We start from the raw sequence: 13,277 nt of genomic DNA on the forward strand, positions 1-13,277 counted from the left end.
CAGGAGACACCAGGAGACATCAGAGACACCAGGAGACATCAGAGACACCAGGAAACACCAGAGACACCAGGAGACACCAGGAGACACCAGGAGACATCAGAGACACCAGGAGACATCAGAGACACCAGGAGACACCAGAGACACCAGGAGACACCATGAGACATCAGCGACACCAGGAGACACCAGGAGACACCAGGAGACACCAGGAGACATCAGAGACACCAGGAGACATCAGAGACACCAGGAAACACCAGAGACACCAGGAGACACCAGGAGACACCAGGAGACATCAGAGACACCAGGAGACATCAGAGACACCAGGAGACACCAGGAGACATCAGAGACACCAGGAGACATCAGAGACACCAGGAGACATCAGGAGACATCAGAGACACCAGGAGACATCAGAGATACCAGGAGACACCAGGAGACAGTGCCACAGCTAAACAGAAAGGCGCTATCTTTCAAACTCCTCTCCCTCACAATACCTTCATCTTCCCTGACTCCCTTCGTCTCCACCTCTCCAATAAGTAATTGTCTGTTTTAGTGTGATGGAGCAAAAGGAGATTGGACAGGAAGGTGACGTGAAATCTCTTGGTGTATAAGATTGATTTGGTGGAGCCGAGGGCCTGGAGCAGGTTGCTATATGCGGCAATGCCTCTGAATTAAGATCAGTCACACAGACAGGCACACACACACACACACACACACACACACACACACACACACACACACACACACACACACACACACACACACACACACACACACACACACACACACACACACACACACACACACACACACACACACAAACACACAAACACTGGAAACCTGTTGGCTTGAATCGTATAGCACCGGTTCATTTTTCACTGCATAGAGTGGGTGACACCTTGGGGATTCCCTCTAGAATTCCAACCAGGAAATGAATAAGAGAGACCGGATAACATAGACTAACAGAAGTTTCAGTCGCTCTCTCTCCTCCCAGCAGCCTTTGTAGGATCTTATGCAGGTTGGATTGGTCCCTTGGCGGGGGACCAAGCCCAGAGGCCCCAGAGGCCCCAGAGGTTTTGCGGGGAATTCATCAACCTCCTGACACATTCTACAGAATCTACTCCCATTCCATTTATGTGCGCCGGGTCTGTGTTAAAAACAACTGCACTATTTATTTAACTCTAAATTGAAACATCATAAATAAATCAGCTCTGAGAGAGTACGCACAATAGAAATCAAATCTGGACCACTTAAACACCTGAGACTGAGAGGTCGAATCTGGACCACTTAAACACCTGAGACTGAGAGGTCGAAGGTCATCTATGTCATCAGGCAGTGCAGCTCCCTATGGGAGGCTCCAGGATTGCAGGTGGTGTTATCTGCAGACAGGAGCCCCAGAGGAGAGCGACTCGAGGCAGATCTCCATCCCAAATCAATTAACAGTCTGGAGCTGGTGCAGGCAGCCACTGGAACCCAACGTCCTCCCCGGAGGCTCTGACGTGTGGAAGTGTGGACGTTTCTATTCAGCAGTGCTTATTTAACCACAGCCTCCATCACCGGGCCTCAACACCCACTCACTCAGATGACTGTCTCACCATGACACAGCAGAAAGTTAACCATGTGTCCACTGTAGTCAAATGAAGTATAGTCACACTATTTAATCAAATAAAGACCTCTGTCTCGACTCAGTGAAATATCTGCTGAGGCGTAACACTGTACTTGGTTAAGCGAATGAGATGCACTTTACATTGCATGTCTATGGCTCAAACTTCCTCATACAACCTGCCTCATACAACCTACAACCTGCCTCATACAACCAGCCTGATACAACCAGCCTCATACAACCAGCCTCATACAACCTGCCTGATACAACCTGCCTGATTCAACCTGCCTGATACAACCTGCCTGATACAACCGGCCTCATACAACCTGCCTCATACAACCAGCCTGATACAACCAGCCTGATACAACCAGCCTGATACAACCTGCCTGATACAACCTGCCTGATACAACCTGCCTGATACAACCTGCCTCATACAACCTGCCTGATACAACCAGCCTGATACAACCAGCCTGATACAACCAGCCTGATACAACCAGCCTGATACAACCTGCCTCATACAACCTGCCTCATACAACCTGCCTGATACAACCTGCCTCCTACAACCTGCCTCATACAACCTGCCTGATCTCGTGAGCTTGCATAAATGATTTGCTACACGGATACAGGAGCGGTCATCAGTCTGGTAATACGAAGCTAACTCAAAGTGAAAGATATCCCCATCTCACTCCTCTCATCCCCTCACTCCATCCCTAGCTTTACTTGTCTTCTATAGCCAGGGCAGATCAGTCTTTCACCAGGGTTTCATCTCACCTCCTAAGGACTGTTTGGCTGGTAGAGCAGCATTTTAAATCTCTCTCTTTCTCTCCCTCTCCCCCTCTTTCTCCGCCCCCCCCCCCCCGCCCCCCCCTCCCTCTGGCAGTGCAGAGTGGTTAATTTGGCTCCGGTAGAGCGCCAGTCTGAGGGCTCCTCTCAGCTGGAACATGACCATCTGCCCTGGCAGAGACTGGCAGAGAGAGAATGGGGGGCAGAGGCGTTACGCCACCCTGTTAACGCCACGGGCCAGCTCTCATCTGTCAACGCCATACTTCACCCCATCACACACCGCACTCCATCTTAAGACAGAATGACTGCCACCTGAATAGGAGTCCTGCTAAGTAGAACTGTCAACATCAAACTACTTTGAAGGTTGACTAAAACAGTCAGAGTGCCTGTGGAAATGATTCTGTGACCCGTTTCTCACCTCCTGGTTGGCTGATGTTAGCTCCTCCTCCAATGCAGAGACCCTCTCTAGCGACACCCGCAGTCTCTCCCTCACCTGAGGAAAACAAAACACAACAACCCGCCATGAGTGGGTTACTGTACACAACCTCTGGTAGGACCTCACCATGGAGCTCTGCTCTAGTAGTTAATGGCAGTAGGACTTTACCATGGAGCTCTGCTCTAGTAGTTAATGGCAGTAGGACTTTACCATGGTGCTCTGCTCTAGTAGTTAATGGCAGTAGGACTTTACCATGGAGCTCTGCTCTAGCAGTTAATGGCAGTAGGACTTTACCATGGAGCTCTGCTCTAGTAGTTAATGGCAGTAGGACTTTACCATGGTGCTCTGCTCTAGTAGTTAATGGCAGTAGGACCTTACCATGGAGCTCTGCTCTAGTAGTTAATGGCAGTAGGACCTTACCATGGAGCTCTGCTCTAGTAGTTAATGGCAGTAGGACTTTACCATGGAGCTCTGCTCTAGTAGTTAATGGCAGTAGGACCTACCATGGAGCTCTGCTCTAGTAGTTAATGGCAGTAGGACCTTACCATGGAGCTCTGCTCTAGTAGTTAATGGCAGTAGGACTTTACCATGGAGCTCTGCTCTAGTAGTTAATGGCAGTAGGACCTTACCATGGAGCTCTGCTCTAGTAGTTAATGGCAGTAGGACTTTACCATGGAGCTCTGCTCTAGTAGTTAATGGCAGTAGGACCTTACCATGGAGCTCTGCTCTAGTAGTTAATGGCAGTAGGACCTTACCATGGAGCTCTGCTCTAGTAGTTAATGGCAGTAGGACTTTACCATGGAGCTCTGCTCTAGTAGTTAATGGCAGTAGGACCTTACCATGGAGCTCTGCTCTAGTAGTTAATGGCAGTAGGACCTTACCATGGAGCTCTGCTCTAGTAGTTAATGGCAGTAGGACCTACCATGGAGCTCTGCTCTAGTAGTTAATGGCAGTAGGACTTTACCATGGAGCTCTGCTCTAGTAGTTAATGGCAGTAGGACCTTACCATGGAGCTCTGCTCTAGTAGTTAATGGCAGTAGGACTTTACCATGGAGCTCTGCTCTAGTAGTTAATGGCAGTAGGACCTTACCATGGAGCTCTGCTCTAGTAGTTAATGGCAGTAGGACTTTACCATGGAGCTCTGCTCTAGTAGTTAATGGCAGTAGGACCTTACCATGGAGCTCTGCTCTAGTAGTTAATGGCAGTAGGACCTTACCATGGAGCTCTGCTCTGGTAGTTAATGGCAGTAGGACTTTACCATGGAGCTCTGCTCTAGTAGTTAATGGCAGTAGGACTTTACCATGGAGCTCTGCTCTAGTAGTTAATGACAGTAGGACCTTACCATGGAGCTCTGCTCTAGTAGTTAATGGCAGTAGGACCTTACCATGGAGCTCTGCTCTAGTAGTTAATGGCAGTAGGACTTTACCATGGAGCTCTGCTCTAGTAGTTAATGGCAGTAGGACCTTACCATGGAGCTCTGCTCTAGTAGTTAATGGCAGTAGGACCTTACCATGGAGCTCTGCTCTAGTAGTTAATGGCAGTAGGACCTTACCATGGAGCTCTGCTCTAGTAGTTAATGGCAGTAGGACCTACCATGGAGCTCTGCTCTAGTAGTTAATGGCAGTAGGACTTTACCGTGGAGCTCTGCTCTAGTAGTTAATGGCAGTAGGACCTTACCATGGAGCTCTGCTCTAGCAGTTAATGGCAGTAGGACCTTACCATGGAGCTCTGCTCTAGCAGTTAATGGCAGTAGGACCTTACCATGGAGCTCTGCTCTAGTAGTTAATGGCAGTAGGACCTTACCATGGAGCTCTGCTCTAGTAGTTAATGGCAGTAGGACCTTACCATGGAGCTCTGCTCTAGTAGTTAATGGCAGTAGGACCTTACCATGGAGCTCTGCTCTAGTAGTTAATGACAGTAGGACCTTACCATGGATCTCTGCTCTAGCAGTTAATGGCAGTAGGACCTTACCATGGAGCTCTGCTCTAGCAGTTAATGGCAGTAGATGTGTGGTTTTGAGCTCTCAGATAAATAGCATGGATAGTGTTGGAGACAACAGTGACATATGCCTATTTATCTCTCCCCACCAACCCACCATCCCACCTCAGCCTGGGGTTGACATGATATACCGGGTTCCCGCGAGAGAGCAAGCCGCTCTTCCCTCTCTCCCTCAGCCTTCAGCCTAACAGTAACACTTTGTCTTGGCCTTGAAGCCAGGCCTGAGCTTCTGTCCAGGGGTATCTGCTTTTATCGCAGCTTTCCCTCCCTCCTCCCCATCCCTACTCCTCCTCCTCTTCTTCCCTCCTCCCCTCTCCTCAAAGGGGGTGAATGTATGACTTACTCTGCCTTCCTCTATGTACCATGTTGAGGTATTTGTCATGCTACTGACGGAGCATTTACTGGTGAGCTCCGTGGTGCTCCATGGCCGGGGCTGTGGCCCACTAGGATCAAGGCCTCTCTGAGGAGGCTGAGCCTGGATTACAGGGCAGTCATTCCCCCTCCCTCCCTCCCCTCCACTCCTCGGGACAGCCCAGCAACACACAGACAGATCGTCGCAGGGCAGAAAACATCCCGTGAATCAAAAACGCCTTTTATTCCCTAGTCCAGCGGCCAGGAGAGACGCGTTGTAAATGATAGGGTCTGTTGTGGAGGGTTGAATAGATTACAGCAGCCGGCGTGACATCTTACAGAGGGCTGAGGCCATCAATCAACAGGCATGAGGCAGAGCAGAGGCTGGGGCCAGTGGGAGGGTGGGTGGTTGTGGTGGTGACTTATGCCAAAACAAAGAATATTCAATACCAGGATGGCACTATGTCTCCATACAGTATGTACTGTCATCAGTCAAATATACTGGACAATCAATTGAAGAATCCCTTCTTCCAAGAATTGCTATAGTGCATGCTGATTCTATAGACTACATCTCTAATGTATGGTCTTACCTTCTCGTCTAGAGCTTTGTGGTGCTCGAACAGGGACTTGAGCGCTTTGAGGACCTCCACCTCACTGGATACGCCTGAGGGTGACTGGGCCTGCCGCTTGACCACGGTCATTCGTAGTGACCGCTCATGCCTGGACACCAGGCACTCCAGATGCTCTAGAAGCAACTATAGAGACAGACATAGGGACAGAAATTAGTGCTAATATAATCATCATCATCATCATCATCATCCTAAAGGCTATCTGCCTCAACTGCATAATTGACATCATCATCAACGCTATTACTGTTATCGTCTGCATCATCAATTATCCTGGTACCAGAGGAGATGTAGTGATATGACTCTAAATGTCAACATGTAGTGGTCTGACTAATGGACTGTATTATACCAACCACACAAGGTTACTGGTCTTCATGTGATTCTCCAAATACATTATTTATATCCACCCTGATTAACCGCAATGAAAAGAAATCAAAGTCACCAACCAGATCTTCTCAACTTGGTCATTTAATTACATTTTCCAACTTTTGGTCTGAGGGGGGGGGAGAATAAACCTTAAGTGGAATAACACGAGACATACGAAAATCAATTATGGCACTCGGAACAATAAAGGCACTCAAAACCAATGAAAACTCTCTGGACTGCACACAAAATAGATGCTAATGTTGTTACTGTGCCGGGCTGGTGTAGGCGGCGTGCCGAATCCATTCTCAGCGGAAAGTGTTGGGGGAGTCAACTTCCAGCAGCACAAATGGATGAGATGAGTCCACTGGGAGTAGGGGGAACAGGAGAGACGAGGAGAAGAGATACACAGGGACCATAAAGATGAACACTGTCCTCTGATCTCTGTCACACAGGTACAGTGGAGGGATGTGGGGGCCTGAGGGAAGTCTAAGTGTGCTAGTCTGACTAGCTAGGCTTTTGGGGTCTAGATTTGGCCCATAACCTGGTCCTATGAAGGCCTAGGGTTTTGGAGGGGATGCACATGCCTCACAGACAAGCAACTAATCGAGCAAGCTAATTGCTAGTGATGATGCTATCTGTCCTGGTAGGAATCCACCAAGCTCTGCTGAGACAGTGATCTGAGGAGAGGTTCATGGAGTGACTTCAGCTTTGTTGTCTGGTCATTCTGAGAAACATTGACCGTTTTCTTCATCTCCACATCCCAAATGCCTTGTTTCTAACCCTGACTGTCCTTCGCTAGGCCAAACAACCCCTTCTCGGCGTCGCCACGCGCTGTGGCCAGTTAATAACATAATGGTGTGGTTCACCAACGGTTTGGAGAGTTTTCATACTGGCGTCGCCACAGTATTTAACCAAGGAAGTCATTTACTTCTAAACCCATCTTTAAGCAGGACTCGGGTGTTGTGAGTCAGTCCAAGCATTGTGCATAAACCACAGACTGTAAGCCCTTAATCATCCAGGCATTAAGAACCACTAGACATACAGACAACAAGCACATTTTCAAAGTGAACACATATTGAGTCAACCTGGTAGAACTTCACTAGGAATTCAGTGCAGCACTACACTACCCATCAGGCACTGCAGAGGCTATGTTGGGTGGGGCCTAAATGGTAAACATACTGTAGGCTCTGTTTCAATATCCACACAAGCACACCATTTAAAAAGCATGATGAATACATTGCTCCAGAAGATGCAGACAGAGTGGTGTGGTTTAGTTTTGGAGGGCTTCAAGGGGGCCGTCCATCCTTCCTTCTCTCCGTCCCTCCTTGAGCGTCTGAAGGACTGCCAGCAGACTGAGACCCCCCCCGCCTTCCCTCCCCACATCCAAACCCCCACCGTTTAATCAATCAAGTCTGAACGTTGGCCCCAGCTCTACCACAGCCGTCGCCCCGCCAGAATAACAAAAAGCAACCTACACACACCCTCTCCTCCTCCTCCTCCTCTCTCTATAACCTACACACACCCTCTCCTCCTCCTCCTCCTCTCTCTATAACCTACACCTACACACACCCTCTCCTCCGCCTCCTCCTCTCTCTATAACCTACACCTACACACACCCTCTCCTCCTCATCCTCCTCTCTCTATAACCTACACACACCCTCTCCTCCTCCTCCTCCTCTCTCTATAACCTACACCTACACACACCCACTTCTCCTCCTCCTCCTCTCTCTATAACCTACACCTACACACACCCTCTCCTCCTCCTGCTCTCTCTATAACCTACACACACCCTCTCCTCCTCCTCTCTCTATAACCTACACACACCCTCTCCTCCTCCTCCTCCTCTCTCTATAACCTACACACACCCTCTCCTCCTCCTCCTCCTCTCTCTATAACCTATACCTACACACACGCTCTCCTCCTCCTCCTCCTCTCTCTATAACCTACACCTACACACACCCTCTCCTCCTCCTCTCTCTATAACCTACACACACCCTCTCCTCCTCCTCTCTCTATAACCTACACACACCCTCTCCTCCTCCTCCTCTCTCTATAACCTACACCTACACACACCCTCTCCTTCTCCTCTCTCTATAACCTACACCTACACACACCCTCTCCTCCTCCTCCTCCTCCTCCTCCTCCTCTCTCTATAACCTACACCTACACACACCCTCTCCTCCTTCTCCTCCTCTCTCTATAACCTACACCTACACACACCCTCTCCTCCTCCTCCTCCTCTCTCTATAACCTACACACACCCTCTCCTCCTCCTCCTCTCTCTATAACCTACACCTACACACACCCTCTCCTCCTCCTCCTCTCTCTATAACCTACACACACCCTCTCCTCCTCATCTCTCTATAACCTACACACACCCTCTCCTCCTCTTCCTCCTCTCTCTATAACCTACACACACCCTCTCCTCCTCCTCCTCCTCTCTCTATAACCTACACCTACACACACCCTCTCCTCCTCCTCCTCCTCTCTCTATAACCTACACACACCCTCTCCTCCTCCTCCTCCTCTCTCTATAACCTACACCTACACACACCCTCTCCTCCACCTCCTCCTCTCTCTATAACCTACACCTACACACACCCTCTCCTCCTCCTCCTCCTCTCTCTAGAACCTACACACACCCTCTCCTCCTCCTCCTCCTCTCTCTATAACCTACACACACCCTCTCCTCCTCCTCCTCCTCTCTCTATAACCTACACCTACACACAGCCTCTCCTTCTCCTCTCTCTATAACCTACACACACCCTCTCCTCCTCCTCCTCCTCCTCCTCCTCCTCCGCCTCTCTCTATAACCTACACACACCCTCTCCTCCTCCTCCGCCTCTCTCTATAACCTACACACACCCTCTCCTCCTCCTCCTCCTCTCTCTATAACCTACACCTACACACACCCTCTCCTCCTCCTCCTCCTCTCTCTATAACCTACACACACCCTCTCCTCCTCCTCCTCCTCTCTCTATAACCTACACCTACACACACCCTCTCCTCCACCTCCTCCTCTCTCTATAACCTACACCTACACACACCCTCTCCTCCTCCTCTCTCTATAACCTACACCTACACACAGCCTCTCCTTCTCCTCTCTCTATAACCTACACACACCCTCTCCTCCTCCTCCTCCTCCTCCTCCTCTCTCTATAACCTACACACACCCTCTCCTCCTCCTCCTCCTCTCTCTATAACCTACACCTACACACACCCTCTCCTCCTCCTCTCTCTATAACCTACACACACCCTCTCCTCCTCCTCTCTCTATAACCTACACACACCCTCTCCTCCTCCTCCTCTCCCTATAACCTACACACACCCTCTCCTCCTCCTCTCTCTATAACCTACACCTACACACACCCTCTCCTCCTCCTCCTCCTCCTCCTCCTCCTCCTCTCTCTATAACCTACACCTACACACACCCTCTCCTCCTTCTCCTCCTCTCTCTATAACCTACACCTACACACACCCTCTCCTCCTCCTCCTCCTCTCTCTATAACCTACACACACCCTCTCCTCCTCCTCCTCTCTCTATAACCTACACCTACACACACCCTCTCCTCCTCATCTCTCTATAACCTACACACACCCTCTCCTCCTCCTCCTCCTCTCTCTATAACCTACACCTACACACACCCTCTCCTCCTCCTCCTCCTCTCTCTATAACCTACACACACCCTCTCCTCCTCCTCCTCCTCTCTCTATAACCTACACCTACACACACCCTCTCCTCCACCTCCTCCTCTCTCTATAACCTACACCTACACACACCCTCTCCTCCTCCTCCTCCTCTCTCTAGAACCTACACACACCCTCTCCTCCTCCTCCTCCTCTCTCTATAACCTACACACACCCTCTCCTCCTCCTCCTCCTCTCTCTATAACCTACACCTACACACAGCCTCTCCTTCTCCTCTCTCTATAACCTACACACACCCTCTCCTCCTCCTCCTCCTCCTCCTCCGCCTCTCTCTATAACCTACACACACCCTCTCCTCCTCCTCCTCCTCTCTCTATAACCTACACCTACACACACCCTCTCCTCCTCCTCCTCCTCTCTCTATAACCTACACACACCCTCTCCTCCTCCTCCTCCTCTCTCTATAACCTACACCTACACACACCCTCTCCTCCACCTCCTCCTCTCTCTATAACCTACACCTACACACACCCTCTCCTCCTCCTCTCTCTATAACCTACACCTACACACAGCCTCTCCTTCTCCTCTCTCTATAACCTACACACACCCTCTCCTCCTCCTCCTCCTCCTCCTCCTCTCTCTATAACCTACACACACCCTCTCCTCCTCCTCCTCCTTTCTCTATAACCTACACCTACACACACCCACTCCTCCTCCTCCTCTCTCTATAACCTACACCTACACACACCCACTCCTCCTCCTCCTCCTCCTCTCTCTATAACCTACACACACCCTCTCCTCCTCCTCCTCCTCTCTCTATAACCTACACCTACACAGACCCTCTCCTCCTCCTCCTCCTCTCTCTATAACCTACACACACCCTCTCCTCCTCCTCCTCTCTCTATAACCTACAACTACACACACCCACTCCTCCACCTCCTCCTCTCTCTATAACCTACACCTACACACACCCACTCCTCCTCCTCCTCCTCTCTCTATAACCTACACCTACACACACCCTCTCCTCCTCTCTCTATAACCTACACACACCCACTCCTCCTCCTCCTCCTCCTCTCTCTATAACCTACACACACCCTCTCCTCCTCCTCCTCCTCTCTCTATAACCTACACACACCCTCTCCTCCTCCTCCTCCTCTCTCTATAACCTACAACTACACACACCCACTCCTCCTCCTCCTCCTCTCTCTATAACCTACACCTACACACACCCTCTCCTCCTCCTCCTCCTCTCTCTATAACCTACAACTACACACACCCACTCCTCCTCCTCCTCCTCTCTCTATAACCTACACCTACACACACCCACTCCTCCTCCTCCTCCTCTCTCTATAACCTACACACACCCTCTCCTCCTCCTCCTCCTCCTCCTCTCTCTATAACCTACACCTACACACAACCTCTCCTCCTCCTCCTCCTCTCTCTATAACCTACACACACCCTCTCCTCCTCCTCCTCCTCTCTCTATAACCTACACCTACACACACCCTCTCCTCCTCCTCCTCCTCTCTCTATAACCTACACACACCCTCTCCTCCTCCTCCTCCTCCTCCTCTCTCTATAACCTACACACACCCTCTCCTCCTCCTCCTCCTCTCTCTATAACCTACACACACCCTCTCCTCCTCCTCCTCTCTCTATAACCTACACACACCCTCTCCTCCTCCTCCTCCTCCTCCTCTCTCTATAACCTACACACACCCTCTCCTCCTCCTCCTTCTCCTCCTCTCTCTATAACCTACACACACCCTCTCCTCCTCCTCCTCCTCTCTCTATAACCTACACACACCCTCTCCTCCTCCTCCTCTCTCTATAACCTACACACACCCTCTCCTCCTCCTCCTCCTCTCTCTATAACCTACACCTACACACACCCACTCCTCCTCCTCTCTCTATAACCTACACCTACACACACCCTCTCCTCCTCCTCTCTCTATAACCTACACACACACTCTCTCCTCCTCCTCCTCTCTCTATAACCTACACACACACTCTCTCCTCCTTCTCCTCTCTCTATAACCTACACACACCCTCTCCTCCTCTCTCTATAACCTACACACACCCACTCCTCCTCCTCCTCCTCCTCTCTCTATAACCTACACACACCCTCTCCTCCTCCTCCTCCTCTCTCTATAACCTACACACACCCTCTCCTCCTCCTCCTCCTCTCTCTATAACCTACAACTACACACACCCACTCCTCCTCCTCCTCCTCTCTCTATAACCTACACCTACACACACCCACTCCTCCTCCTCCTCCTCTCTCTATAACCTACACACACCCTCTCCTCCTCCTTCTCCTCCTCCTCTCTCTATAACCTACACCTACACACACCCTCTCCTCCTCCTCCTCCTCTCTCTATAACCTACACACACCCTCTCCTCCTCCTCCTCCTCTCTCTATAACCTACACCTACACACACCCTCTCCTCCTCCTCCTCCTCTCTCTATAACCTACACACACCCTCTCCTCCTCCTCCTCCTCCTCCTCTCTCTATAACCTACACACACCCTCTCCTCCTCCTCCTCCTCTCTCTATAACCTACACACACCCTCTCCTCCTCCTCCTCTCTCTATAACCTACACACACCCTCTCCTCCTCCTCCTCCTCTCTCTATAACCTACACACACCCTCTCCTCCTCCTCCTTCTCCTCCTCTCTCTATAACCTACACACACCCTCTCCTCCTCCTCCTCCTCTCTCTATAACCTACACACACCCTCTCCTCCTCCTCCTCTCTCTATAACCTACACACACCCTCTCCTCCTCCTCCTCCTCTCTCTATAACCTACACCTACACACACCCACTCCTCCTCCTCCTCCTCTCTCTATAACCTACACCTACACACACCCTCTCCTCCTCCTCTCTCTATAACCTACACACACACTCTCTCCTCCTCCTCCTCTCTCTATAACCTACACACACACTCTCTCCTCCTTCTCCTCTCTCTATAACCTACACACACACTCTCTCCTCCTTCTCCACTCTCTATGACTCATCATTTCTCTCTTATCGTGCTTCTACCCTGCATGGTTTATCCAGCTTACAGTGTTTAGGCCTAAAACCTAGAGGTACACCATCCTCTGTTCTGTTGTCAGCCCTCCAACCCACTGATTGGATGCACCTGGCATCAAAGATTTAATTATAAACTTTAAAACCTTTACAACAAAAAAAGCTGATTTATTAAAAGTCTGCCTCATAATCGCTCTGCAGAGGATTCAAGGTGACAATGAAGAGAGAGAGAGACTAAATTCCATCTCTCCCTGTCTCTCTCTTTGTGTCTCTCTCTCTCTGTATCTCTCTCCCTCTCTCGCTCTCCCTCCCTCTCTCTCTGTCTCTCTCTCTCTCTCTCTCTTTGGTGAGATGGCAGAGCAGTGACAGGGATACTAAAATGGCAGTGCTAAAATCCTCTCTGGCAGACTGGTGGTTTGCAGTCAGTCAGTGTGACTATGT

At 50.3% G+C, this 13,277-nt stretch overlaps 1 protein-coding gene across 5 annotated transcripts in view; it reads right to left on the minus strand.

The window, feature by feature from the left end:
• LOC106609381 (liprin-alpha-2) overlaps positions 1-13,277 on the minus strand; it is a 206,351-nt gene that overhangs the window by 51,599 nt on the left and 141,475 nt on the right. For all 5 annotated transcript variants that reach the window (XM_045722136.2, XM_082977753.1, XM_082977752.1 and 2 more), the window contains exons 4-5: positions 5,756-5,920; positions 2,799-2,873 (exon numbers count right to left, since the gene is read on the minus strand). In XM_045722136.2, the coding sequence (XP_045578092.1) occupies positions 2,799-2,873; positions 5,756-5,920 (240 nt within the window). The remainder of the gene's footprint in view (positions 1-2,798; positions 2,874-5,755; positions 5,921-13,277) is intronic.

The sequence above is a fragment of the Salmo salar genome, chromosome 07, assembly GCF_965601325.2.
Source record: "Salmo salar chromosome 07, fSalSal1, whole genome shotgun sequence".
NCBI lineage: Eukaryota > Metazoa > Chordata > Actinopteri > Salmoniformes > Salmonidae > Salmo > Salmo salar.